The sequence below is a fragment of the Hypomesus transpacificus genome, chromosome 24 (genome assembly GCF_021917145.1).
Source record: "Hypomesus transpacificus isolate Combined female chromosome 24, fHypTra1, whole genome shotgun sequence".
Classification (NCBI taxonomy): Eukaryota; Metazoa; Chordata; class Actinopteri; order Osmeriformes; family Osmeridae; genus Hypomesus; species Hypomesus transpacificus.
Window position 1 is genome coordinate 4,085,789 of NC_061083.1, and position 27,358 is coordinate 4,113,146.

Below are 27,358 nucleotides of genomic sequence, written 5' to 3' on the forward strand. Positions count from 1 at the left end.
GCCCTGGATCTCACGCTGTCTTCTCCACCCCCCTCGGGAGTCCCTCGACTCCTCCAATGTTCGTTCAGTAGATAACCTGGCTTCCCATCGACAGCTCGATTAAACAGCTGATCAATAGCCAGGTAGTTGGAAGTCAAGCTTCATGTAAGTACTTCCCCAAAGCCCCGGCCAAGATACAGGGGGGGGGGGCTCCGGAGCATGAGCAGTGATCAGGTACCGTAGAGGATGCTGGAAGGGCTGTGGATGTGGACTCTGTGGATGTGGACTCTGTGGATGTGGACTCTGTGGATGTGGACTCTGTGGATGTGGACTCTGGCTGCGCTCCGTGTGTTACATAAGAAGCGATTGGATGACAGCATGGCAGTGTTACCCAGCTCCTGTTGGTGAAAGGCCAAATCACTTCCCTGTCCCGGATAATGAAAATAGGGGATAGGACACGGGCTATACGGTCATTCAGAGAAGGCCTTTTTTATCATAATATTACTAGATGCACTCTACTGAACTCTGTTTCTCTCGTATTTTCTCTCTCTCTCTCTCTCTCTCTCCTCTCTCTCTCTCTCTCTCTCTCTCTCTCTCTCTCTGTCTCTCTCTCTCTCTGTCTCTCTCTGTCTCTCTGTCTATCTCTCTCTGTCTGTCTGTCTATCTCTCTCTCTCTCTCTCTCTCTCTCTCTCTCTCTCTCTCTGTCTGTCTGTCTGTCTGTCTGTCTGTCTGTCTGTCTGTCTGTCTGTCTGTCTATCTCTCTCTTTCTCTCTGTCTCTCTCTCTCTCTCTCTGACTCACACACACACTGCACTGAATAAGTGAAAAGCCCTAGTCTCAGTGTCAGGCAGTGTTCTCTCACAGGACTCCCCGTGGCACTGTCCCTGACCAGGCCTCCTCTCCCTCTCCTCCTCTCCCTCTCCTCCTTTCCCTCTCCTCCTCTCCCTCTCCTCCTCTCCCTCCTCCAGGAGACGGAGATCCGCACGAGACGGAGGGAGCGTGACGTCCTCGAGGAGGAGGTGAAGAAGAACAATCTAACATGTCAGACTTTGGTAAGTGCTCCCGAAATACCCCTGCCTCTCTCTTTCTCTCTCTCTCTCTGAAATGTTGAGACTGCAAATTGATTTGTAGCAGGAAGGCCTTGGCCTGCAGCGGTCACACACACACACACACACACACCTCTCCCCAGAGAACGGTAGACCGGCTTTACGGAGGGGATTACTCAACTAGAAATATAAGAATGTTTATTTTTCCTCTGTTCGATTTGCATGTCGCTTGAGACTTCCGTTGGCGTCAACGTGATGACTGTGTGGCGTTCTGCATAATGTGTGGGATGCATTTGTGTATACGAGCTGTTATTTGTGCGTCATGGCAACGACTTCGGTTCAGGATCCCCACGGCAACAACCCAGCCTGAGAGAGACGCATGTACTTTACTTTCAGCAGTGTCCCTGAGCCCTGTCCACAGCGATATGTACATGGTGGTCCTGGTTGTATGCTAATGAGGCCGGTGTGTGTGGAAGGTGTGTGTGTGTGTGGGGGGGGGGGGTAGAAGGGTGTTACATAAGCCCTCTGCTCCCATGCGCTGTTCTGGGCTGCTACACCCTGGAGGATGTGCTCTCTGAAAGCACCAGAAATCAGCGTCAGCGGGCGTTCTGGTCTGGCCTTCGCTCTGGACAAAGGGCCGGGGACGGAAGAGAGGACGGGCAGGGAAGAAGCCAGGGCTGAGAGGGTCATCCGTCCTGACTGGCAGGAGAGGTCCTTTTTAACGGGGGAGCGTGTCTTCTGTGTGTGCTCAGCTTACCTTGACAGTTCATTCCGGCTGACTTTTGGTCTACTTTGTTTCGCTAGAGATCTGAAAAGGGGAAAAAAAATCTTGTATCATTCATGGAGCATATAAGCCAGCTACCAGTTTAGTGACGCTGTGGGTATTTAATGGTGCCAGATGCAGTAAATCAGTGTGAAATCCTGACTTGGAGCCTGAAGGTGTGGAAACGTTCCAGCCTGTCATGGAATCTCAGGGAATGTCTCATTTAGTAAATCATAGCATGATCAATGGCACACTATACTGATTTCTCTCTATTGGAAAGCCCCTGATCCATGCTGGTTTGTTGTTGTCACTGTGTGTGTGTGTGTGTGTGTGCGTGTGTGTGCGTGTGTGTGTAGGGCTGCAAGCTAACACAACCACACACATCGAAGACGAGGGGGGCCGTCAGAAGCCATGAGTGTCTTTGTCCACCCAGCCAGCCCCTCTCAGCAGGAGGAACTCACGGCTCGACTAATGCTAAAGCTAATGGGCTACGGGCTGGGGGTGGGAAGGGGGGAGGGGGCGGGGTGGGGTGTTCCCATCAGCACCACGGGGGGGGGCAGCATGTACACCGGCTAATCGCTCCATGTTACTCTGGAGTCCAACCCTCTCACTGCAGACTGTTCAAACAGGCAGGCATGTCAATGAGCACTCGGCTGTGATGGGCCTCCCTTACCGTGTGTGATTATGGCTGTTGAAGATTTGATTTGATCACAGTGTTTGTTTGTGTGTGTGTGTGTGTGTGTGTAACGTGGTAGTGGAGTTTTCCCCCACCATGAGAATGGGGACAGTTAACAATGTCCATCAGAGCTCATCTCTGACTCCACCACCTTGTTTGTCTCATCCTATTAGCGACCATTCGACACTGTGTCGAGTCTACGTATTTCGTAACCATAAATGATATTTGTTGTGATACTGGACCCTCGCTAGCTTTAAAAGACGTGCGACTGGATGTTATTCCAAACTTGCTCCGACCTTCGCTCAGAGAACTGTGGAATCATTGGGTTCTGCCCACAGTTAAAGTAGGATGTTCATGGTGCTAGAAGGACGCACCAGGAAGGTAATGTCTCTGTTGGGGTCATTTGAATTCACTCCCCGGTGCCCAGAGGCCCTCCTCTTTAGAGAGGCTGACTTTGTGTGTGGCGTTCTGCCCTGAATAAACAATCCATTAGAGCTGTGTGCTGGTACTGTCCTCTCCTCTCCTTTGTACTCCTGCTCTCCTCCACTCTCCTCTGCTGTACATCCCCTCTCTCCTCTCCACAACTCTCTTCAACTCTCCTCCATTCCTGGCCTGCCTTGTCCTCTCCTCTCATCCTCTGCCCTCATCCTCTCCTCTCGTCTCTGCTCACTCCAGACAGCAACACTTCCCCCCCTCCCTCCTCCCCCATTGTCGGCCTCTTCAGTCCCAGGGAATTACCCGAAGGACAAACTGTCCTGTAACGCCAGTCAGAAATGGCAGGCTAGTCTGTAGAAAGGCTCTTATCTCCTTGTCCAGAGGGCTCTGAGAGAGGAGCCGCAGACCCAGACAGGGGGGCCACAGCACTGGGAACACGCCAACAAACTAAAGGAACGAGAGGCTGACTTTCACTGACATTTATGTCCGTTTCGGTTTGGCCTCTCTTGGCTTCACCTCCCTCCTTCCTCTCCGAGCACAGACACCCCAGCGCAGTTTTCAGAAGTCACGGCGCAAAAAAGCCCAGTTTCACACTGTCACACGAGAAAATAATTGGGAATTCTGAACGTCACTTGCAGCAGCTGTCGCCCGTCCCCAGCCAGTTGTAAAGTTGATATTTTGCGAAGGTTATTTATCCCTGTTCGAAATTAACGCCTGGCTAGATTCTGTCATATTTCCAATAGCGAGAGCGGACATGTATGCAAACAGACAGTCCAGGAGCCTGCAGGATTGAGTGCCAGTATATTGTGTTGGAGAGCCATCTTCCATCTGGTGTCTTCTCAATCCCAGGGACACGGTGGTTGTATTTGACATCAGAGCATCCCATGGCAACAGACTGGCTGGCCCGTTACCTAGGCGACGACAAAAAAACTTTTGAAAACTCCTCGTTCTTAATCAGCAGTTAGAAGGTTGACAGGACGAGGCTTGAAAGCTGCATCCAGCCCTGGCTCTGCCCTGTGTGGACACCAGTAGTCATTTAGTTAAACAGGTGGGTGTTGAAAGCATCCTCCTGTGTCCATGGAGCCCACGCTACATCTCCATACTCAGTCACTCCACACGGGGGGGATTGTTTGTGAGCAGAGAGACCTTTGTCAACATCACATTTTCTCCAGAAGGCCTATCAATCCAGGCAGACGAGAGAGAGACAGAGAGAGAGAGAAAGAGACAGAGACAGAGACAGAGACAGAGAGAGAGAGACAGAGAGAGAGAGTGAGAGAGAGAGAGAGGCATTCTGTGTCCGTAGGAAGTCCTCCCGAGGCTTGCGGCGCTGTCACCAGGGTAACAGGCGTCAGGATGTGTAAACGCCACAGGGGCCCGGGTGAGGACCGGGGGAATCTGACGCGGGGGTAACAAGGAGAGAGCAGCACCACACCCTGCTGCCTCCACAGGGGCCTGGGGGTAACAAGGAGAGAGCAGCACCACACCCTGCTGCCTCCACAGGGGCCTGGGGGTAACAAGGAGAGAGCAGCACAACACCCTGCTGCCTCCACAGGGGCCTGGGGGTAACAAGGAGAGAGCAGCACCACACCCTGCTGCCTCCACAGGGGCCTGGGGGTAACAAGGAGAGAGCAGCACCACACCCTGCTGCCTCCACAGGGGCCTGGGGGTAACAAGGAGAGAGCAGTACCACACCCTGCTGCCTCCACAGGGGCCCGGGGGTAACAAGGAGAGAGCAGCACCACACCCTGCTGCCTCCACAGGGGCCCGGGGGTAACAAGGAGAGAGCAGCACCACACCCTGCTGCCTCCACAGGGGCCCGGGGGTAACAAGGAGAGAGCAGCACCACACCCTGCTGCCTCCACAGGGGCCTGGGGGTAACAAGGAGAGAGCAGCACCACACCCTGCTGCCTCCACAGGGGCCTGGGGGTAACAAGGAGAGAGCAGCACAACACCCTGCTGCCTCCACAGGGGCCTGGGGGTAACAAGGAGAGAGCAGCACCACACCCTGCTGCCTCCACAGGGGCCTGGGGGTAACAAGGAGAGAGCAGCACCACACCCTGCTGCCTCCACAGGGGCCTGGGGGTAACAAGGAGAGAGCAGCACCACACCCTGCTGCCTCCACAGGGGCCCGGGGGTAACAAGGAGAGAGCAGCACCACACCCTGCTGCCTCCACAGGGGCCTGGGGGTAACAAGGAGAGAGCAGCACCACACCCTGCTGCCTCCACAGGGGCCCGGGGGTAACAAGGAGAGAGCAGCACCACACCCTGCTGCCTCCACAGGGGCCTGGGGGTAACAAGGAGAGAGCAGCACCACACCCTGCTGCCTCCACAGGGGCCTGGGGGTAACAAGGAGAGAGCAGCACAACACCCTGCTGCCTCCAGAGGGGCCGGGGTGAGGAGCAGTCCGGTCCTCCAGGCTCCGCTCTAATGAGGCACACAGGCAGCGCTCGGGGGACGTCCACGGCCAGACAATGTCTGGACAACCCCCCTCCCCCCCTCCCCCCCATCCTCCTTGCCCCCCCCCCCCCCCACCGATCTTCTCTCAACAAAGGCAGGGAATCTCAGGTATTCTGCACATGTGCCTAATTACCCCGCGCCGTGGTCCAAATGCATTATTCACAAGCCCTCCTTTCCTTGCCTCCTGAAAAATGAATAGAATTCATCCTAATGACCTCCCTGTCGGCAAAACATCAAATGCCACACATATATATATACTTCCTCTGAGCAGATTACCTTAAATAACAACTGCATGTCTTCGTTTTTTGGGGGGGTTCTGTGCATCTCTCCTCTGTGTGTCTCTGGGCCTGCCCTGTATTCATGTCCTGTCCTCTGCTAACATCTCTCAGCTCGGAGATGAGGGATCAATGGACGGGAATTGGAATGCCAATGCAATCATGTGCTTATACAGGAAAGATTAGAATTGACTGGAGGGAGCTGATCCAGATTGAAATGCCAAAGATCTTTGGATGAAAGCGAATTTGAGTCGGTTCACCTGAGTTGTCGTGTATCTTGATCTATGACGTGTGTTTTTCCTCCGGGGCTCGTACAGTACGTTCCTTCTGTCCTGTTCTTATGCAGATGGCGTATGTTTGTTTGCGTGTCTTTGCTTTACCCGCCGCCGAAACATGGCTGACCTTCCCTAAATAAAACATCAGGAAATAGCAGTGCAGCCCTGTGCACTGTCAGGAGCCATTAGCAGACCCGCTGTACTTACAGTAAATCTACCATGCATGAGCGGGCGAGGCCTCTGGACACATCGCAGGCTCGGCCCCCCCCCCCCCCCCCCCCCCCCCCCCCCCGCCGACGGAGCCTGAGCGAGAAGCGCGTCACAACAGAGCGTTCTTTGCTCGACGCTGTAAATTGCATCCTCGGCGTGTCTCATGGCTGTTGATTGAACGTAATTAAGTTTTCCTCCTCCGCCATGAAGGGATGTTTTTTAATCTCCCCCTGACACACTTGGTGGGGAGGGGGGGGGGGGGCAGAGGGTGGAGGGGGGGGGGGGGGTTGCGCGGTGGTAGCGGGGGTATAAAAATGCAAATCGAATCTGCATTCTGTGAATCTGTGTCACTGGAAGCGTCACGCCATTTTCACCTCCATTTCCTCCAACCCAGCGCGTTGCAGTAAAGGCCCTGTGTATTTCCCGTGCTGACATGTGGCGCCCGCGTTTCTGGCCGTTCTGTTCTGGCGTGATACCCTAATCCAGAGACGGTTGTAGCTTTAGTAATGCTCCCTAGGACAGATGAGTGAACCGCCACGGTTTGCCACGTGGATGAATAATGCATGGCCCATCGCCGGCAACACGGTAGCACAGAGCAGAGCTCTGACCCAATCATGCTGTCCAGCCAGGGTCTGAACACCTCCTCTCTCTGTCTCTCCTCCTCTCCTCAGGAGAATGAACTCCAAGATGTTCTCCAGGAGAAGCACCTGACTCTCCAGTTGTTCAACAACAGCCACAAGGCGTCCGAATATGACAAGGTAAGTTTGGAGATGTCACACGCTGGCACACGACTGGTGCTCGGTGAAACATTCAGCTTGTCCGCACACGCACTCCTCGGGACTTATTCTCCCTCCTCTACTGAATCACATGTCTATCATCTGAATCTTTAGTTTTTTTTCTGAGGAGGAGCCAATGGCCACAAGATACTGTTGTCTCCACTCCTCCTGTCCAATCAGACGGGGGGTATTGTGTTTCCTGAGCTCCCTCCCCCTCTAAGCTACAGCTGCATAAATGAAAGTGTTTACCTTTCTCTAGTGTAGCATGTTGAGTTGTCTCCTCCCCTGCCTCCTCTCTGTCACCACCAGCCTTGAGCCTTCACTTCCATTAGAGCCCCATCAGCCTCCTCTTAGCCCCCAGACCTCCTGGGTCGACCTGGGCTGATAACACAGAGCGCTTGCTTTAGACCGGGGAGAAAAAAAAGGCAATTTCCTGAAGAGGAGTTGTTGATTGGCGGGTCGCTGTTGCCGGGTGGAGGGAGAGAGGCGGGATGTTGCCGCGGGGATGCTGGTTATTGATGTCTTATCGGGAGCCAGGGGGCGTGTCTCCCGGCAACCATCGCTCAGTGTTATCGCTGGAGGCGGATATGAGAGCAGCACTGACGGTAGTGCGGATGTCAGCCTACTCCCTGCGCTGCAACACACCCCAGCCTCCCTCGCCCCCCTCACTGATCCCTATCATGTCCCTGAGTCTGGCCAAGGCCCAGCCTTCCTGCACCCATGTACCCTGTCTGAGCTGGCTGCGTTAGCTCTATCACTGGCTCCATCTGGACACTTTAGCCCCACTGCGGTCCCTTTCTTAGACCGCCACTACCCCCACCACCATCTCCCTCCGTCCCTCCACCCCCGCCCCACCCCCCTCTACCCCAGTGTGCAGATACATCTGTTGTTCTGTGTTGTCGTCACGGTAGCAGCCTCCTTCCTGTTTCATTAGTCATTTATGGCTGCAGTGAGAGATCAACGTTAGCGGTGGGGGCCGGCTAGCGTGGCCGTGTGGTGGGGGCCGGCTAGCATGGGGGCCGGCTAGCATGGGGGCCGGCTAGCATGGGGGCTGGCTAGCGTGGCCGTGTGGTGGGGGCCGGCTAGCATGGGGGCTGGCTAGCGTGGCCGTGTGGTGGGGGCCGGCTAGCATGGGGGCTGGCTAGCGTGGCCGTGTGGTGGGGGCCGGCTAGCATGGGGGCCGGCTAGCATGGGGGCTGGCTAGCATGGGGGCCGGCGCTCCTCAATTAGCATCAGAGGAGTCTCTTGAAATGCTGTCTGCTGTCAAAGGTCCAGGACAAGTGGTCTGTCGTTGAAAACACTTGTGTCAGGAGCGCATGAGAGCACGAGATAACAGTTGAGCTCTCCGTTCACCTCAATGCACGTTAGACAACCAAGTAACCCTCTTCTCACGGTCACCACCCTCCTAGTACACAAGTAGCAAACACCGCTAAGACACCGCTAAGTAGCAAACCAAACTGCAGGCTCAGTGATGCTGTCTGCCTGTGATGGTGAGACCGGTGGGAGGAGACCTCTGCTGTCCACAATATCACAGCTTTTATTCCACCATGTTCCACCAGCCAGGTTCTCATGTCAGCACGTCCAGTCCCAGTGTGTCTCACCTTGTCTCCTTACTGTGTGTGTGTGTGTGTGCAGGTAAAGTCCGAGTATGCCCTGCTCAGAGACACGCTTGGTGCTGTGACTCGTGAGAGAGATTCAGCCCTGCGGGAGAAGACCCAGCTCCAAGGCAAACTGGAGAACTTAGAGCAGGTGCTCAAGGTAAGAACCCAGGGTAGCCACGCCACGGCCGGGACCCCACTTGGGAGAACCTTCCTCTGTATGTTTGGCGGGCTTGTGTTCCCTGTCGTAGCTTAGGTCTTCTTGTAGGGCCCCTGCCCCCCGACTCTTAGTCTCAACTCCCTGACTCCAGCCCCTGTGTTCCCTCTGCCCCACTCCGTGGTTTTCTTCCAGTCCTCCTTTCTGCTCTCTCTCTCTCTTTCTTTGTCTCTTTCTCTGTCTCTCTCTCTGTCTCTCTCTCTATGTCTCTCTCTTTCTGTCTGTCTCTCTCTCTCTGTCTCTCTCTCTCTCTCTCTCTCTCTCTCAGTTTTTCTCTCTTTCTCTCTCTGTCTCTCTCTCTCTGACTGTCTAATGTCGCTGACCTGTCTGTTGCTTTCTAGAGCCGAGGTGGGAGGTCTGAGGTCTGACCAGGAGCTGTGAAAAGACTAGAAGACCAGTCTGCCCCCTCCCTCCCCCTCCCCTATTCCGCAACCCACCCCTGCCCCTCTCCCCCTCCCTCCGCCCCTCTCCCCCTCCCCCCACCACTCTTCTCCCCCTGCTAGATTGAGAAGGTATCACTGCTATGCCACATGTCCATTAAAGAGCAGTCCACTGTAGCCCCCGCCCACACCCCTGCCCATGTGAATGCTCCCCTACAATGTAGTGGCTTCGCTCTCTCTTCTACTGTCTCTCAGGCCTGCTTTCCTAGCTCGCCACTGGGCAGCCGGCTTCGAGGGCAGCGCATTCTGGAATGTGCCGGTGATGCATGACAAGGCAGACCTATGTTTGGCTGTAGGGGTCTGAGCACAGGGACTGGTAGAGGGGCAGTGGGGTTGAGGGCCGGGTGATGATCACTGTTTATGGTCATCTTGAGTTTCACGCACATGCTCGATGACGTCCGCTAACCTACAGTACGAGTTTAATATTGGCATGGAAATGTATTTTGCTGTATTCCCCCCCCCTAACAACTCCAATGCCAGTATGTTTGTTTTCTGATTATTCACATGGTTTGAGAGCTGTGCAATGATTGGATGGCACAAGGGGATTGCCTTTAGGCTTTTGTTTTGTATGGCTTTTTTATGTTGTTATGGATGACCACAGTCATGTAAGCACAGATTGGAGTTTGCTCACCCTTTCCGAGTACACCCTACAGTACGTCGATCGTTTAAATGCAGCATCGCTTTCGAAGGCTTTTCGTTCAAGACACGCCTGACAGGGAATGTTACCTGAAGGGGGCAGCAAATCAAAAACCAGTGCATTGATGATTTGTTGTCATGCACAACTAAGCATCTCCTCTCCTCTCCCACCTGCTCCGATCTAAGTGGTACGATCTGACTAAACACTGCTTTATCTGTACTGTATCAGAACGTTACGCACAAATCACCTATCGAATCACACTCGCCTAGTGCGTCATCACGACACGCCGTCCAGGGCCGTGACACGCCGTCCAGAGCCGTGACACGCCGTACAGAGCCGTGACATCCCGCGCGCGCGCGGGGGGGGGGGGGGGGGGGGTCTAACTCGGCCTCACGCTCGTCCGTTGTCGTGGTGATGTCAGAGTTGGTACAGAGGACTGGAGATGCATTCTAGCCTGACAAGCCCTGGGTCTTTCACTCGACTAACAGCAGCCCTCTGTATCCCCTCCCCCCCTGTCTCCCACCCGGCCCCCGGCCTCCGGCCCCCGGCCTCTGTGGACAGCATATGCGCGAGGCTGCAGAGAGGCGGCAGCAGCTAGAGTTGGAGCATGAGCAAGCCTTGGCTGTCCTCAATGCAAAGCAGCAGGAGATTGACCTTCTGCAGAAGGTAAGGTGTGCCTCCCGGGGGAGGGAGGGGGGGGGGGGGGGGGGGTGGAGGATACGCAGCTCGCCAAATGCCCAGGAGGGGATGACCTCTCACGTTAGCCCAGCCTTGTCAGAGGTCATACGCATGATGACGCGGCCGCATCTACTACAGCGTAGGCTCTCTTTTTTTTGAATGGCCTCTCTCCGGCTCCCGCATCGCCCCCTCCAGGCTGGGAAGGGGAAGGACATGCCGTGCAACAACAGCCGCCCTCCACGTCGAGCAGATAAGCCCTCTGAACGGCAGATCTTTTTACGTGGCGGTTGTGGAAGCCGAACGCGGGCGGCTGGGCTGAGCGGTTTGATGTTTCGTCTGGCTCCTCTGAAGGGGGGGTTGGATGACGTCGCGAGGCGTCTGTGAGAGTGCGATATCTGGCACGAGACCCTGCCTCTGTGTCAGTGTTCCTGTTGTAATGCTAATTTTAGAGCCGGCCATGAACAGACAGGTTCCGTTTCTGCTCGTCAGCCGCAGATGCTTCTTAGACTGTTATCTTCCTTCAGAGACATTGGCTGCTTTTTTTTGTTCTCCCTTGAATTAATTGCTCGCGAAGTGGATTCATAAAATTGGAAGGTGTGCAGATGCTGCCTCATTCATGTGGAACGTGCAGTTTCTCAACAGATGTTCTCAGTCACAATAAGTAAACTAGCATGAATTATTTTCTGCTTTGTATGCGGTACAGTGAGATGAAAGTACACATAGCTGAAAGCCCTTCACCTAGTTTGAAGATATCTATTTTACGCTTACAGTACCTGGTCAGATTTATTCAGCATAAATCAGGAGAATTTTTGTTGTTGTTGTGCTTGTAAACCTATTACACACACAAGATAGAGCTCAACCCAAATCACACTGACAAGTTAACCTTTGCCCTGTCTCACAGGTTAACATGCTAATTCAAGTGTGTGGGGTGCTGTGTTTGGTAGTGGATGCTAATTCCAGTGTATGGGGTGCTGTGTTTGGTAGTGGATGCTAATTCCAGTGTATGGGGTGCTGTGTTTGGTAGTGGATGCTAATTCCAGTGTATGGGGTGCTGTGTTTGGTAGTGGATGCTAATTCCAGTGTATGGGGTGCTGTGTTTGGTAGTGGATGCTAATTCCAGTGTATGGGGTGCTGTGTTTGGTAGTGGATGCTAATTCCAGTGTGTGAGGAGCTGTGTTTGTACTGACCCCAGTCTCCCTGTGTTCCAGGCTCAGGTTGAGGCTAAGAAGGAGCATGAGGGCGCGGTCCATCAGTTAGAGGTGAGTGTTAGGACCCCAGGGGGGCGGAGGGAGACTTGGCTGGGGGTGTGGGGGTCTGGGGGGCTGAGGGAGACTTGGCTGGGGGTGTGGAGGTCTGGGGGGCTGAGGGAGACTTGGCTGGGGGTGTGGAGGTCTGGGGGGCTGAGGGAGACTTGGCTGGGGGTGTGGGGGTCTGGGGGGCTGAGGGAGACTTGGCTGGGGGTGTGGAGGTCTGGGGGGCCGAGGGAGACTTGGCTGGGGGTGTGGAGGTCTGGGGGGCTGAGGGAGACTTGGCTGGGGGTGTGGAGGTCTGGGGGGCTGAGGGAGACTTGGCTGGGGGTGTGGAGGTCTGGGGGGCTGAGGGAGACTTGGCTGGGGGTGTGGAGGTCTGGGGGGCTGAGGGAGACTTGGCTGGGGGTGTGGGGGTCTGGGGGGCTGAGGGAGACTTGGCTGGGGGTGTGGAGGTCTGGGGGGCTGAGGGAGACTTGGCTGGGGGTGTGGGGGTCTGGGGGGCTGAGGGAGACTTGGCTGGGGGTGTGGAGGTCTGGGGGGCTGAGGGAGACTTGGCTGGGGGTGTGGGGGTCTGGGGGGCTGAGGGAGACTTGGCTGGGGGTGTGGAGGTCTGGGGGGCCGAGGGAGACTTGGGTGGGGGTGTGGAGGTCTGGGGGGCTGAGGGAGACTTGGGTGGGGCTAGTGGGACTTGTAAGAAGCCTGGAACTACTCTCAGTCTCTCTGAGCCCCTTGGCGAAGCCTCTGTGACTTAATGGGATCTGTCTAAACACCTGTTGAAGTAGTATTTGACATTTATAAGCAACGCTAATATGTGTATATACTATTTAATTTGTATTTCACCTGGGAGGTCAAGTATGAATATATTCCTATCCACAATAATGGCCTTCATACAGTGACAGTACAAATTGTGAATATAACAATGTTTTGTTAATATATAAAAAGTATTATAATCTATAACCATACCAACCATTACCAATCATGATTTCATATTATTCGGAGATACTTTCCTTATATATTATTTAGAATACTGTAATGAATAAGTTTTGCATGAATGCTGCCCGAATACCTTATTTTTATATTTTAAATATGTTTTGGTTTCAAGGTATGAGTGTTCACATGTGTAATTGTGCTTAATTTCTTCCCTACATCTCTTTTCACTGTGTTACTGGTGTGTGTTTAATACAGAACCACTTGGACAGCATGCAGGTATTTCAGAGTTTTTATTTACTTAATATTTTTCATCTCTACTTGTACAGTACATTGGATATATCCCTCTACTGTAGCTTTCTGGCCATTGAGGTAATTGATGACATAAAAAAAAAGAAAAACGTTTTGTATCAGAAATTATGATTTCAGAATGGATTGGTTGTACCCTTATGCATATATCACACAAAGATGGAATTTCGTGTGAGAGTTCTTTTTGTATTTGTTCTGTTTGGAACCATGAGCTGAGCAATGCGACCATGGCATGATGTGGTTCTGTCTCTCTCTGCTGTGGCAGACTGTCCAACACGGAGCGCTGTACGCTTCTCTGAGTCTGCACGCTCAGGGACAGCAGTAGCTTGCCTCTCTCCATTCAGCTTGTCATCAGCATGTGCTGGAGATCCATCACACCTAAGAACACACACGCAAAACAAATCCTGATAGCGTGGTCCTAATGGCGTGAGATACAAGAGAACATGAGAGAGGAGGAGGGAGGGAACGAAAGAGAGGGAGGGGTTGGAGGAAGAGAGAGGGGAGGTAGAAGGAGAGAGTGGGGCTACTGTAGGAGGGCGTAGCGGATGAGAAAAAGAGATGCATATGATGCTTATTCTCCTGTTATACTTCAAGTTCATCGTGTTTGGCGTGGCATGCACTGCAGCATGTGTTTTCCAGGGCTGGCACGGCCTCCGGAGCGAGCGACGTGATGCTAATAGGCTAACCGCACTCTGTGTGCTAATGCATCCAGCCATCGAATCATACGCAGGGAGCGCACTGGAAAGGTCACCCCCCCTCCCTTTCCTATAACAGCATGTTCATGCCCGGCCAAACAATAACTTGCCTGCATGAAAGTCACCCACGGTGCTTAACACAACTCCAAAGACGTTGCAGCAAGGCAGCTGGGCTGGGCTTTTGGGCAACCCTGCCAGCTCCATGGTCTCCTTCTGAGGTGGTGAGATGTAGGGGAGGGGGGGGGCACCCTTGGGTTTAAAATCCCATTTATGCCCATGTATCGGCTGCCCTCATAAAACCCTGGGGAGTCCGACTCATGAATGCTGTTTCATTCAGGGGCAGTCCTTGGATGGATTTGCCCCTGTATTGTCTCTAGTCTGTACGGGAGGGGAGACGGTGTTTCACAACCCTGAAGGGTTTCACTGCATGGTTCTTTGATGTTGTCAACTGCTGTTGCCCCTCTTGTCAGCCTGTCATGTGACTCACGATGACCCCTGCCTCTATTCTACTGTCTCTATGCACTGAAGTTGAGGACCGTGTCCCGCACTTTGAACACAGTGCAGTTTTTGGTATGCATACTTCCTCTGAGCAAGAGGCTGCTCTTATAGAATCATGTGCATTTACTGTAGCCGTGCATGTGATCTTTGCATACTGTGACTAGACTAGGTGTGTAGGAGTGGTCTGTGTTTTGCTTGATAGGAAACCCCTTCAACACCCCTCTCTCTGTAATAGATTAGCAAACATTTTAAAAGTCCAGTATCACATTCTTCACTTGAACTGTTTGTAGATGTCAAATGTTGACATCCTAACTGGTAACACTTTTCCACTTCCTTTCCTCTTATCACTTTCTACCTTTTTTTGTCTGGATCCTGCCTGCCTGCCTGCCTGCCTGCCTGCCTGCCTGCCTTCCTTTCCCTCCCTCCCTCCCTCCCTCCCTCCCTCCCTCCCTCCCTCCCTCCCTCCCTCCCTCCCTCCCTCCCTCCCTCCCTCCCTCCCTCCCTCCCTCCCTCTCTCTCTCTCTCTGTCGGTGTCTCTCTGTCATCAGGCCAAAGTGCGAGAGCTGGAGGAGAAATGTCGAACGCAGAGTGAGCAGTTCAACCTCCTGTCCAAAGAGCTGGAGAAGTTCCGGCTGCAGGCGGGGAAGTTTGATATCCTTGGCGCCGACCCCTTGACTGGATGTGAATCCCCCGGCTCCCCCAACAAGACCCTCTCCCAGCTCCTCAACGGACTGGCTGCCCCCATCGGGAAAGGTGAGTGGACCACACCCCTCCACCCCGGGTGTGTCCTAACTGTCCCAGAACTCTGCGTCACAGAGCATTGCCTTTGGGGAAAAAAGGCCTGACTTCACTGTTTAAAAATGCAGTTATAGACATCTGAGAGGTTGTGTGCGTGCGTGTGTTCGTGTGTGACACTCCAAAGATTTAGTGAAGCCTATTGCAGTGATGCAGGAGATGTTTTTGTGTAAACAATCTCTTTAGCGGATGAGGCGGGAGCCACGTGCAGCTGCGCTTGAAATTGGATACGTGGAAAGCTTGTGACGCGCACAGGGGCACACACCGCGCTACTAATGAAATAATCAATCATAGAGCATGTTCTGTATCCTCCACAGCATGCCACAGGCTTGTCGTTGGCTGTAACAACCAGATACTGCATGGAACCTGCATCCTAGAAATGTAGAACTCTAGACTGGCTGTGTGCCTGGTTAACCTTGGATTACTTACAGCCCACATACCACACGATATCGTGTAGAATGGAGATTCGTACCCAGCATGTGGATGTGTTTGTGTGAGTCATACAGGTATATTGTTAGCGCATTCCAGGTCTCAGTGCTTCTTTTGTTTGTTTGTTTTTTCCCGTGCTCAAGGCAATGACAGTTCTCTGAGCAGATCGTTGATATCCGAGTTCATCCGCCCACTCCAGCTCAGCGGGGACAAGCCTGAGCTGCTGTCGGTGAAGCCAACCTTCCTCACCCGCAGCCAGGCCAGCAGCACTGGGCGGGCCGTGCTCTCCGAAGTGAGTCCCTCCCCTGACCCTGGTCCCTTCTCTGTCTGTCTGTCTGTCTGTCTGTCTGACTGACCCTGGTCCCTTCTCTGTCTGACTGTCTGTCTGTCTGACCCTGGTCCCTTCTCTGTCTGTCTGTCTGTCTGTCTGACCCTGGTCCCTTCTCTGTCTGTCTGTCTGTCTGACCCTGGGCCCTTCCCTGTCTGTCTGTCTGACCCTGGTCCCTTCCCTGTCTGTCTGTCTGTCTGTCTGTCTGACCCTGGTCCCTTCCCTGACTGTCTGTCTGACTGACCCTGGTCCCTTCTCTGTCTGACTGTCTGTCTGTCTGACCCTGGTCCCTTCTCTGTCTGACTGTCTGTCTGTCTGACCCTGGTCCTTTCCTTCTCTGTCTGACTGTCTGTCTGTCTGACCCTTGTCCCTTCTCTGTCTGACTGTCTGTCTGTCTGACTGTCTGTCTGTCTGACCCTGGTCCTTTCCTTGTCTGTTTGACTGTCTGTCTGTCTGTCTGACCCTGGTCCCTTCCCTGTCTGTCTGACTGTCTGACTGACCCTGGTCCCTTCTCTGTCTGTCTGTCTGACTGTCTGACCCTGGTCCCTTCTCTGTCTGACTGTCTGTCTGTCTGACCCTGGTCCCTTCCCTGTCTGTCTGTCTGTCTGTCTGACTGACCCTGGTCCCTTCTCTGTCTGTCTGTCTGACTGTCTGACCCTGGTCCCTTCTCTGTCTGACTGTCTGTCTGACCCTGGTCCCTTCTCTGTCTGACTGTCTGTCTGTCTGACCCTGGTCCCTTCTCTGTCTGTCTGTCTGACTGACCCTGGTCCCTTCCCTGTCTGTCTGACTGTCTGTCTGACCCTGGTCCCTTCTCTGTCTGACTGTCTGTCTGACCCTGGTCCCTTCTCTGTCTGACTGTCTGTCTGACCCTGGTCCCTTCTCTGTCTGACTGTCTGTCTGTCTGACCCTGGTCCTTTCCTTGTCTGTCTGACTGTCTGTCTGTCTGACCCTGGGCCAATATTCGATCAGTCAGCAAAACACTCCTCCAAGCTTTGCCAGTTCTACATGAGCCGGCGAAGCTGTCGGTGAAAGTACCTCAAGACGCTGTAGTACAAGTGACCCTGATTTTCAAACAGAAATGGATTCAAGGTTCCGGGAATAAGAAAGCATTGTACCAGCGCCAGTAAGAGCTGAGGGCGCACGCATTGAGAAGCCATCATTCTGCCAGTGAGGGGGAACTCGACTCGACCCTTTCGGGGGTGCGAAAGGCCCCAATCTGTTCCCTTTTCCACCCGCCTGCCAAGAAGGATGGCGAGTCTGTGTGAGGGGAGGGAGCTCTTTAGGAATCCTGCCCTCCTGCTTCCTCACCCAGACCGCACGCAGGGCTTCTTATCAGCGTCTGGCGCAACCCAGAACGGAACCAATCCTCACTGTTCCTTTTCTCTTTTTTTTATTTTTACTTTTAAGATGGAAAAACAACTGAGCTCAACGACTAGGTCCAGGCCCAGATTCACTGGCAAAGTCCGTCTGTGTATAGCCCGGTACAGGTGAGTAACAAGCCTTAACAACCACTTCTGAAACGGCACTGCTGAACCATACAGTTTGTCACTGAGAAAGGTTCTAGGCCGCCCTTTAAATTGTGATGCAGTGCTATTTTCCTTCCAAAGAAAATGGCCTGTCAGCAATAAATAATTGGGTTTCCCTGATACGACTGAATCCCCATGCTGTGCACCTGTGTTGTGTGTGTCTCTCTCTCTCTCTCTCTCGCCTCCTCTCTCTCTCTCTCTCTCTGTTTCTTTCTTCCCAGGAGAAACTTTATACTTCAGATTAGGGTTATAGCATATTACTCAGCACTTGCACAGAGTTACATAAGCATGCTGCAGTGTTTGTAGTCAGGATATAAAAGACCCCATATTTATGTGAACAGAATTGGATTCTCGGGGGCCGAATGTTTGGATTTCCCATTTCCCCAGGAGCTCTAGCTCTGCTGAGATGGAGTGTGTCGTTCTCTTCCTCTAGCTATAACCCTTACGATGGGCCGAATGAGCATCCTGAGGCAGAGCTCCCCCTGGTGGCAGGGAAGTACCTGTACGTGTATGGAACCATGGACGATGATGGCTTCTACGATGGTCTGATATATGAGATACACATATATATATATACTATGTTTAATTTCAAAATGGATAAATATAGGATTTTGAACATGTGTAAGATTTGGTTTCGTTTTTTTTCATTTATGTGGAAAAGCGCATAATCTAAATCTGTTTATCATGAGCGTACCTGACCAGAGGTCTGTGGCTGTGTGCGTCTGCAGGGGAGCTGCTGGACGGACAGCAAGGCCTCGTCCCCTCCAACTTCGTGGACTTGGTTCAGGACGAGGAGACGTCTTCCATCCACTCCAGGGAGAGGACCAAGGAGCCAAGCTACCTCAACCAGAGTAGCCTGGGCTCTCAGGCGCTGGGCCTGGGAGTGAGCATGGACCTGGGGACCCTCACCTGCCTGGACGACCTCCTGTCGGACAGCAAGCTGGACTGTCTCCGCACCTCCATCAGCAGCAGCGCCGGCCTGGGCATGGACCTCCTTGGAAGCACCTACAGCAACGGGACGGGAACCCTGGACGTGAGCGTGGATGAGGTGGGCGAAGACGTCGTGCCTTACCCCCGCCGCATTAGCCTGATCAAGCAGCTGGCCAAGAGCGTGATCGTGAGCTGGGACCCGCCCGTCGTGCCTCCAGGCTGGGGCTCCGTCAGCGGCTACAACGTCCTGGTGGACCAGGAGGTGCGCATGAGCGTGCCCTTCGGCGGCAGGACCAAGTCCCTGATCGAGAAGCTGAACCTGGCCACGCGCACCTACCGCATCTCTGTGCAGAGCGTGACGGAGCGCGGGCCCTCGGACGAGCTGCGCTGCACCCTGCTGGTGGGGAAGGACGTGGTGGTGGCGCCCTACTACCTGCGGGTTAACAACATCACGCAGGTCTCTGCCGAGCTCTCCTGGATGCCCAGCAACAGCAACTACAGCCACACCATCTTCCTCAACGGCGCGGAGTACGACATGGTCAAGGCGGGGGGGTACAAGTACCAGTTCTTCAACCTGAAGCCCATGACCGTTTACAAGGTGAAGGCCGTGGCCAGGTCCCACCAGGTGCCTTGGCAGCTTCCTCTGGACCAGAGGGACAAGAGGGAGATATCTGTGGAGTTCTGCACGCAGCCTGCAGGTCAGCCCTCTCTCCTTCTACCTCCCAACCACATTTCTGTTTGTAACTGACATGTTTTTACGTTTCACAAAATTACATTTGTAGATTTGAGGATTTTGTTCAACCTACTCCTACGATCTAGAGAACTGGTCTAGTCTGCTCTGTGTGTGTGTGTGTGTGTGTGTGTGTGTGTGTGTGTGTATCTGTGTATGGTGAAGCAGAGCTCTGTAGAGTGGTTGGGCCCTTCAGTTCCTGCTGGCTGTCAAACCTGCACTCAACACATCCACCCTCTCTGAAGGATCTCTCTCCCTATCTGGTGGAGAGGCATCCGGCAATCTGAAGTCAACTGTTCTGTGAGAGCAGCCTTGTATTTACTTAAAGCTTTGACAAGCTTCAAGCTTTGAGCTAATTATATTTACAGCTCCGTGCCTGACAGACATCCAAGCCTAGGTGGTTGTTTAGTTTTTTCACCCCGTCCCTCCCTCGGTTGCCCTCAAGGATTTGTGCATTTGTGGCTTTGATTAAAGATATTGAGATGCATTGGAAATGTGGAAAAGAAAAGCAGGATGAAAAGTAACGCCGGCTCCACAAGGCTGCAGCCTCCTCAGGAAGAAAAGCACTTGAACAGAACTGGTGAAGGAGACAACCTCTGGAGGCTCAGTGTGTGGAGTAGTGTGTGTGTCTCTCTGGGGCTGCTGTTTCCTGAGACCCTGAGAGAGGGAGAGGAGGGAGAGGGAGAGTAAGAGGAGGAGGTTGGGGAGGAGGAGCAGGTGGAGAAGCACCAGGCTGGGTGTGCAGCTGCGTCTGTGCGTCAGCAGCAGCAGCATCAGCAGTGTGTCTGGGGTGTGGACTCATTACTGGGAACACACTGGGCCCTAACCTCACAATGTGATGGTGGCTCGTGATAAGATAAAGACTGCATTTGTAAGCCTTTCAATTACTGGGAATTGATCTTGTTCCTGTGGATAAAGTCACCAATTACATGATCCACTCTGTGCCCCTCAGCCTTGTCATGAGCTATTTCAGTCCTCACTCAATGGATGCCTTTGATGCTGCCCCTCCATCCATCCCTCCCTCTCCTCCTCCCCCTCTCCCTCCCTCTCTCTTTGTGCCGAGTCGTCGGCCTGCTTTACAGACTTAGAGCGTGTTAGGCTGAGTGATGTTTACGCGTCAGTTGTCGACCGCTCACAGAGTGAGCTCATCAAATGACCTGGTACTGAGCACGCTCATTAAGGGCACTTGGTCTTGCCTTAAACCCCCCTGCTTAGGACTGAGCCCCCACTGTACTGAAGTGCGTCCCTGTCGGAGGCCTGGAGACCTTTCATTATAGATGAAGGCACAGGAAGCGCGACTCTCCTGTCCTCTGATTGGACGCCATGCTTAGTCAGAGGCGACGTTGTCATCCGGGCCTCTGATCTTCCTCAGATCAGTCTGAAGGTGGGGAGCTTCAGTAGGATTTATGGGACCTGTTACTTTCAGGCGCCCATTTAAACCCCTCCCCCCCCCGTCGGGGTTTGAACCCTCACAGCAACCCGGACTCTCCGACGTGCGTTTCGGTTTAACGGAAAAAGATTAAAAAAAATGAAAAACTGAAAACAGCTGAATGCCCAGAATGTCTGCTGACTTCCGAGTCCTCCTCTCCTCCTGTGAAAGGGCTACTGCTCTGCTGACAGTCACGGTGTAGAAAATGCGATGAAGACGTATTGACGTGGGTAGCAGGACGAGGCAGGGAGCTGCCGCCGCTGAGTGCTGATTGGGCAGCTGGCTGTATGCGCTGGCTCTGTGGGAGCAGGGAGCTGCAGAGCACAGGCGCAGCAGGCCAGATGGGGCCTGTTGGTTAGCACGCAGCCTTGAGGAGGTACACTGTGGGACTTATCTCTGGGGCGGGGGTGTGTGTGTGTGTGAGGGGGTGTGTGGTGTGTGGTGGTGTGTGTGAGGGGGTGTGTTATTTGTGGGTGGGGTGTGTGTGTGTGGTGTGAGTGTGATGGGGGGAGGGGGGGGAGGGTCAGAAGATGAGGATGAGTTCAGGATGTTTCCACGTTGATGTATGTTCACACACTGGCATCATTAGATGCATTAGCTTTGGGTTGTGTCTAAACTGTATTGGAAGTGTGTCCAGTTAAAGTCAAACACACGCACGTGAAGCATGCACCTGTACATTGAGACACTACAGTTGCCCTTTTATATTGCATCCTCAATATTCACATTATACGCCGGCCAAATTCAAAGTACCTATATGTTTCTGTTTAGTTAACAAACTAACATCTGATGTTGATGTCCTCTCCGCCCCCCAGGACCCCCCTTCCCCCCCCAGGAGGTGCAGGTTCACTGTGGCCAGAGCCCTGGGGTCCTGCAGGTGCGCTGGAAGCCCCCGCCCCTCACCCCTGCCGGGACCTCCAACGGGGCCAACGTGATTGGCTACGCCGTGTGCACCAAGGGACAGAAGGTGCATAGGAGCCATCTGCCATCCCACAGTTTAGTTATGTTTAGTTCTGTTAGGATAGGAGCGTGTATTCTGTCTTTAGCACTTTACCGCCATCTACTGGAGAGAGGCGGTATAGCAACAGCATTTCATCCAATTGGCCTGGATGATGTAACACAACGGTTTTAAAGCGGTTTTACCAGGCTCCATTTTGACTATGGCATGTGTATGATATGTGTATGTGTGCATAGAGAGTATGTTATCTGTTCCCCTAGCTCTCCCTTGCTGGTGGGTGAATACACAGTCCAATGTGAATGCACAGTACAATGTGAATGTCACAGTCCAGTCATTCAGGAACTGTGTGTTGTCCTGGTGTCCCCAGATAGCGGAGGTCCTGTACCCCACAGCCGACTACGTGACGATAGAGCTGAACCAGATCCAGGGCCTGGAGGCCCGGGAGGTGATAGTCAGGACGTTGTCAGCACAAGGGGAGTCCCAGGACTCCCCCGTAGCCACCATCCCACACACCCTCCTGGGCTCCCCTCGCCTCCCCCACAGGCAACTTGCACATCCCCCTCCCATGCCTCACCCCCAGCCCCCTCCGGCACACACGCAAACCTACCCCCCTTACCCCCAGACCTACCCGCCATCGCACCCCCAGCCCCACGTCCTGCCCCGGCCCCAGCCCCACACGCTGCCCCACGGCCAGCCGCACTCCCAGCCCCCGCGCCACCCTCCCCCGCACCCCCAGCCCCATCTGCAGACCCACCCCATCCCCAAGGCCAAGCCCCTGGGAAGTGCCCGAGAGCCCCAAACCAAAGATCGCGAGGGCGGGGGCCTGCGGCCCGGACAGCCGTGGGAGCACGCCCGCACGCCCTCGCCCCACCCTCCGGCCCGTGGACACACCCTGGAGCCGCCCCACTACCAGCCGAGGCGGTCGCCCTCGCCCCAGAGGATCCTGCCCCAGCCTCAGGGGGTCCCCATCCCCAACACCATCGCCAAGGCCATGGCCAGGGAGGCTGCCCAGCGGGTGTTCGCCGAGGGAAACCGGGTGAGTGCACCGAGTATAGAATACACAATACGGATGAAAGATACGATTTCAATTCCACGACTTCCTGCTCAGGCATGACGCAGACCTCCCTGGGTGAGCCACGCTTCCTGTTCCGGTATCTGCTCCCTGACCTATCAGCTCCTTGCGTTGGGTGTGTGATGTTTGTGTCGTGTGCTCCAGGTCGAGAAGAGGAACATCTTCAGTGACCGGGGTGACGCCCTGCATCCTCTCAACTCTGACGAGGAGGAGGACGGCTACGACTCGCCCCACGCCCGCCGGAGAGGCGCCTCCGTGGACGAGTTCCTCCGGGGCTCCGAGCTGGGGAGACATGTGTGTGCTGCACTCTACTACACCACGCCTGGGTGTCCTTCACACTATCACAGCTACACAGAGGACACACGGGGAAATCTCACGGTTAATGACAGGGAAATATCTCTATCTTTCTCTCTTTTTCTCTTTCTTTTTCTCTTTCTCTCTTTACCTTTATCTCTCTCCCTCTCCCTCTTTCTCTCCCTCTCTCTCTCTCTCTCTCTCTCTCTCTCTCTCTCTCTCTCTCTCTCTCTCTCTCTCTCTCTCTCTCCCTCCCCCCCTCTCTCTCTCTCTCTCTCCCCCCCTCTCTCTCTCTCTCTCTCCCCCCCTTCTCCCTCTCCCTCTCCCTCTCCCTCTCCCTCTCCCTCTCTCTCTCTCTCTCTCCCCCCCCTCCTCTCTCTCTCTCTCCCTCTCCCTCTCTCTCTCTCTCTCTCCCTCTCTCTCTCCCTCTCCCTCTCCCTCTCCCTCTCCCTCTCCCTCTCTCTCTCTCTCTCTCCCCCCCTCCTCTCTCTCTCTCTCCCTCTCCCTCTCCCTCTCTCTCTCTCTCTCTCCCTCTCTCTCTCCCTCTCCCTCTCTCTCTCTCTCTGTCTCTCTTCCTCTCTCCCTATCTCTACCTCCCTCCCTCCCCCAGCACCACCACTACAGCCACAGTGAGGAGTACCAGACCGAGAGCAGCCGTGGCTCGGACCTGTCTGACATCATGGAGGAGGACGAGGAGGACCTCTACTCTGAGATGCAGCTGGAGGAGGGCCGCCGGCGGAGCATCAACTCTCACAACACTCTCAAGGTACAGAACACGCCCCCTGGAGGGGGGGAGGGGTACAGCACACACCCCCTGGAGGCGCCCAGGGGGGGGGGGGGTCGTCGGGGGAGGGGTGGGGGGGAAATGTGATCTGCAGCGGCCCCTCTTCCACGTGCTCCACATGCAGGCTCGCTGTGGCCTTGCCTGGCTGAGCTCTCCAGCCTGCTGTGACCCCTCTGACCCCTGTGACCTCTGACCCCTGTGAGCTCGCTTCACCAGGCTTAGCTAACGCCGGGGTGTGTCTCCGCCCACCCAGCATGAATGACGCCAGGCCACTCTACTGTGCAATGTCTTATATCAAGATTCAACATGCTCTTATTTGAAATGTTATCTGTTTTCCTGTTTGAAATATCTGTTTGATATAAAGTTTGGATTGTGTGTTGTTGTTTGTAAAAAAAAAAAAAACGAGATTTTAGAATTTTCTTTGGAGAACGTTTTTATTATCTTTCGAAATGTACTGTACCATCAGCTAGAAAGGCCATGGCATAGCAAGTGCATATGGGAATCTCATTTAAGTGAGTTGGCTTAAATGGAACTATTCACTTTTGTTTAAGTCTTGTCTCATGGAATTTATTTTGAATTTTAGTTCTTGGTGTCCATGATATCCTCTGTCTGTACAGTGTGTATAACTGTCATCTTGGAGTGTGGGGAGGAGGCACATGTCAAACTGTCGACTTGAGTTAAAGAAAGTGTGCCAGAGGTGATGTGAGAAGTGTACAGTACCATGTGACCTGGAAATTCATTGGTGTGTTGATCAGCATGGAACCTTCTAATGCTGCATCTGCCCAATGTTTCCAAATTCATCAGTTCACTAAGTCTGTCTGTTTACCTGTTTGTGTAAGACTGCTTGTTCTGAATGTACTTTTTATGTTTTTTTTGTATGTTTTTTTTTTTTATCATGTTTTGGATCAAATATAAATGTTTTATTTTAACAGCGGCAATTAAATAATATTATGCTGTTGTCAGTAGGATGGAAAGCCACATAGAAAACACATATTCAAGACGAGATGAAAATGAATTGATAATTCAGTATTACGGTAAAAACAAACCTTTAATGAAATCTGTGCTTCTATTATATATATATATATATACTTCATGTTGATTTTTTCCTTTCTCTTATCATTTTTTTCCGACACATTTCTGTTCAGCTCCTCGTAAACATTAGCATTTTTCTTTTTGGACTGGTCATCCGGTAGATGGATCATCAAGGTCATGAAACCCTTTGACCTCTGACCTCTGCTCAGTGGAACATCCAGTTCTTTCATTTTCCCTCCTCTGTTTCCCTCCACAGATTCCCATTCAGAGCATGAGTCATCTCTCCCTGCTCAGAATGACACTGCATGCGTTACCTCGGGCCATTGCCTCAAATAACTAATTCTGTCTTTATTTTGTCTTCCCCCTCCCCAATTTATTTTCTATTCACACACTGTGTTGTTTCCTGCCTGTTCTAACACCTTCAAAAACAAAACACAAAAAAAACCAATACAATCCTCCCAAACGTAAACCTCCTTAACTGAACTGTGAAACCCGGATGGTGCTGTGTGGTGGATGGCCTCCCCTGCCGCAGGCGTACTACCGGCGGCAGGACCTGGGGGAGGAGAGGGACTCGTGGGACCTGCAGAGGGAGGTGGTGAGGCAGAGGTCTCTCCGCAGCAAGCGGCTCCACAGCATCCCCGAGGTGTCGGAGGAGGAGCCCGACAGCGTGGACGGCCTGGGCCAACGGCTCCGCTTCGAGGACGGCGGGGGGCGTCCCGGTACCCCCCGCATGCAGCGCAGGAACCGCATGTACCCACCCGACCCCCCCCTCCACCACCACCTCTCCCCCAACAAGAACTCCCGCCGCCTGCAGCGCCAGCGCTCCTCACCCCGCTACTGCGACGGTCGCTACGGTTACTCCCTGGAGGACCGCTTCCCGGGCCGGCCCGCCCGCCAGGCCACCAAGAGCCCCGACAGCGGCCTGGACTGCGGCAGCGAGGAGGAGGGCTCCCTGGGTTACCGCGGCTACCACGGTTACGGCCCCATGCGGGCCCCCGTGCGGGTCATCCACTGCGAGGGCCCGGTGGAGCGGCGGGCCCTGGCCATGGGCCGCAAGAGGACCCTGACGCGCCAGTGCAGCATGGAAGAGGAGTTCTGCGACGGGCCCGGCTCCGCCCCCAAGACGGGCCACGTGGGGGAGCTGCGGAGCAGGGAAGTCCGCTACGGACCGGACCGGGAGCCCGGGCCCAGATTCTACCCCAGGGAGGCAGGCCTGAGCCAGGCCAGGTTCAGCCAGCTGGACAGGGCCTATCTCACTCACAGGGACAGTAGGGCCAGGCCCGTCAGGGGCAGCGAGCAGCCGCTGGTGTGTGTGACTCAGACTGTTCTGCTGTGCATTCCATCAGCAAGCAGTAAAACCATTCTTTATTCCTGGGTGTTTTTTCTTTCCGTTAGTTTTTTCTATGGGTCTCTCCACGTTTTTTACGTTGATTTCTTATCGTTTTTGTGCAAAATACCTGCAAGTTACTACATGTTCATGGTGGCTCTATTTGTAGTTTTTCTTGTGTATTAGTTTGCTCGTTCCTAGAACGTCCAGTGAGTTTTTAAGTGAAGCTTTTTTGGTTATCTAAAGGCCATTTCAGGAAGTTTTTGTTTCTCATGTCTCTGAGGAGAAGGTCTCATCTCCGGGAGAGCTGGGCGTCTCTACATGGAGACACGTGGTCTCCCTCTCCTCCTCTGCCCCTCCCCCTTCTCCCCAACCAACCAATGAGGCGTCCGTGTGACAGCTGACTGACATCATCCCTCCTAGCCTGTCATTTACCGGTCCCTCTACCCCCCCTCCCCGACTGCTCCCCCCTCCAGAGGGACCTGTGCTCCCAGCATGCTCTGCTTCTCCCAGGTCCCTATGGCTGGTGTGCACTGCCCAGCTCAGGCTCCAGCGCTAGCTGTGAGACCTCTCTCTCTCCTAGCTTCTTCCTCTTCCTGTCTCCTCTCTCTCTCTCCCGTGCTGAATAGTCGCCCCCCCCCCCCCTTCCTCCACCACCCACTGCTTCCCTAGTCATGGAAAAGCGTCGGTCCTTAGTCTCTGCCGACAGAGAGCAGGCCCAGGGTAGAGGCCGGTACGCCTGTGCCCAGCCCCCCCCCCCCCCCTGCACACATGCCTTCAGCCATCTCCCTCTCCTCCACGCACGCTCACACCTCCCCGCCCCAGCGCGTGCCGTCAGGGAGCCGACATGCACAAAACAAACAAATGGTCTTTAGCTAAACACCCCGCGGTCCATGTTGTTGTGTCGGGGTGCGTTTGATTTGGTTGTGTGGATGGTTTATTGGTTTGTCGTTCTCCTTATTTTATGCGTTGATTACTTTTACTTTGCCTCCCTAAGGACAAATGGAAGTGACATCATTTGCTCTTAGGGTTTTGCGTTTGTTTTCAATGGGTGATTTGTCTCCCTCTGTCTCCCTCTCTCCCTCTGTCTCCCTCTCTCTCTGTCTCTCTCTCTCATCTCTGGCTAGGAACAGGCAGGGTGTGTTTAACCTGGCGTGTGTTCTCTCTCTCCCTCCGAAGATCATAGGGAACTCCCCCTCTCACGGGCGCTCCGAGCGGATGGACCACTCAGGACGGAGGCCAGTCGGTGGAGGGCCTGCCCCCCAGCGACGCCCCATCACGGTCCCTTCCATTGGTTAGTGAGGCCACCTCCCCTTCCACCCCCACCTCGGGGCCCTTGCTGTTGCCCAAACATCCCATGTGTTCCTCTGGCAGAGCCCATCACAGGGCCCACCTGTACGTTCTCACCCCTCCTCACGCCCCCCCCAGGTGAAAGGCATGGGCGAGGGGGGCGGGCGACACTGGACTAGTGCCCCCCCCCCCCACAAAGACACCTGTGGGAGATGTCTGCCCTTCAGTGGAGGTGGATCTGAGTAGGTCGGCGTCTGTCTACACACAGGGCCAACTGTATTCTGATCTCTTCTCCT

General features: G+C 54.0%; 1 protein-coding gene across 1 annotated transcript in view; it reads left to right on the forward strand.

Moving 5' to 3' along the window:
* The first annotated feature begins 947 nt into the window (after positions 1-947).
* The window catches only part of rimbp2b (RIMS binding protein 2b), a 33,704-nt gene continuing 7,293 nt past the window's right edge, over positions 948-27,358 (forward strand). Inside the window, exons 1-17 of the mRNA XM_047048696.1 lie at positions 948-1,031; positions 6,788-6,874; positions 8,528-8,650; positions 10,346-10,450; positions 11,671-11,721; positions 12,898-12,918; positions 14,690-14,894; positions 15,509-15,657; positions 17,101-17,180; positions 17,653-17,762; positions 17,948-18,847; positions 21,121-21,272; positions 21,631-22,299; positions 22,480-22,629; positions 23,240-23,395; positions 24,978-25,751; positions 26,952-27,066. Of these exons, the coding sequence (XP_046904652.1) occupies positions 10,349-10,450; positions 11,671-11,721; positions 12,898-12,918; positions 14,690-14,894; positions 15,509-15,657; positions 17,101-17,180; positions 17,653-17,762; positions 17,948-18,847; positions 21,121-21,272; positions 21,631-22,299; positions 22,480-22,629; positions 23,240-23,395; positions 24,978-25,751; positions 26,952-27,066 (3,634 nt within the window). The 5' untranslated portion in view covers positions 948-1,031; positions 6,788-6,874; positions 8,528-8,650; positions 10,346-10,348. The remainder of the gene's footprint in view (positions 1,032-6,787; positions 6,875-8,527; positions 8,651-10,345; positions 10,451-11,670; positions 11,722-12,897; positions 12,919-14,689; positions 14,895-15,508; positions 15,658-17,100; positions 17,181-17,652; positions 17,763-17,947; positions 18,848-21,120; positions 21,273-21,630; positions 22,300-22,479; positions 22,630-23,239; positions 23,396-24,977; positions 25,752-26,951; positions 27,067-27,358) is intronic.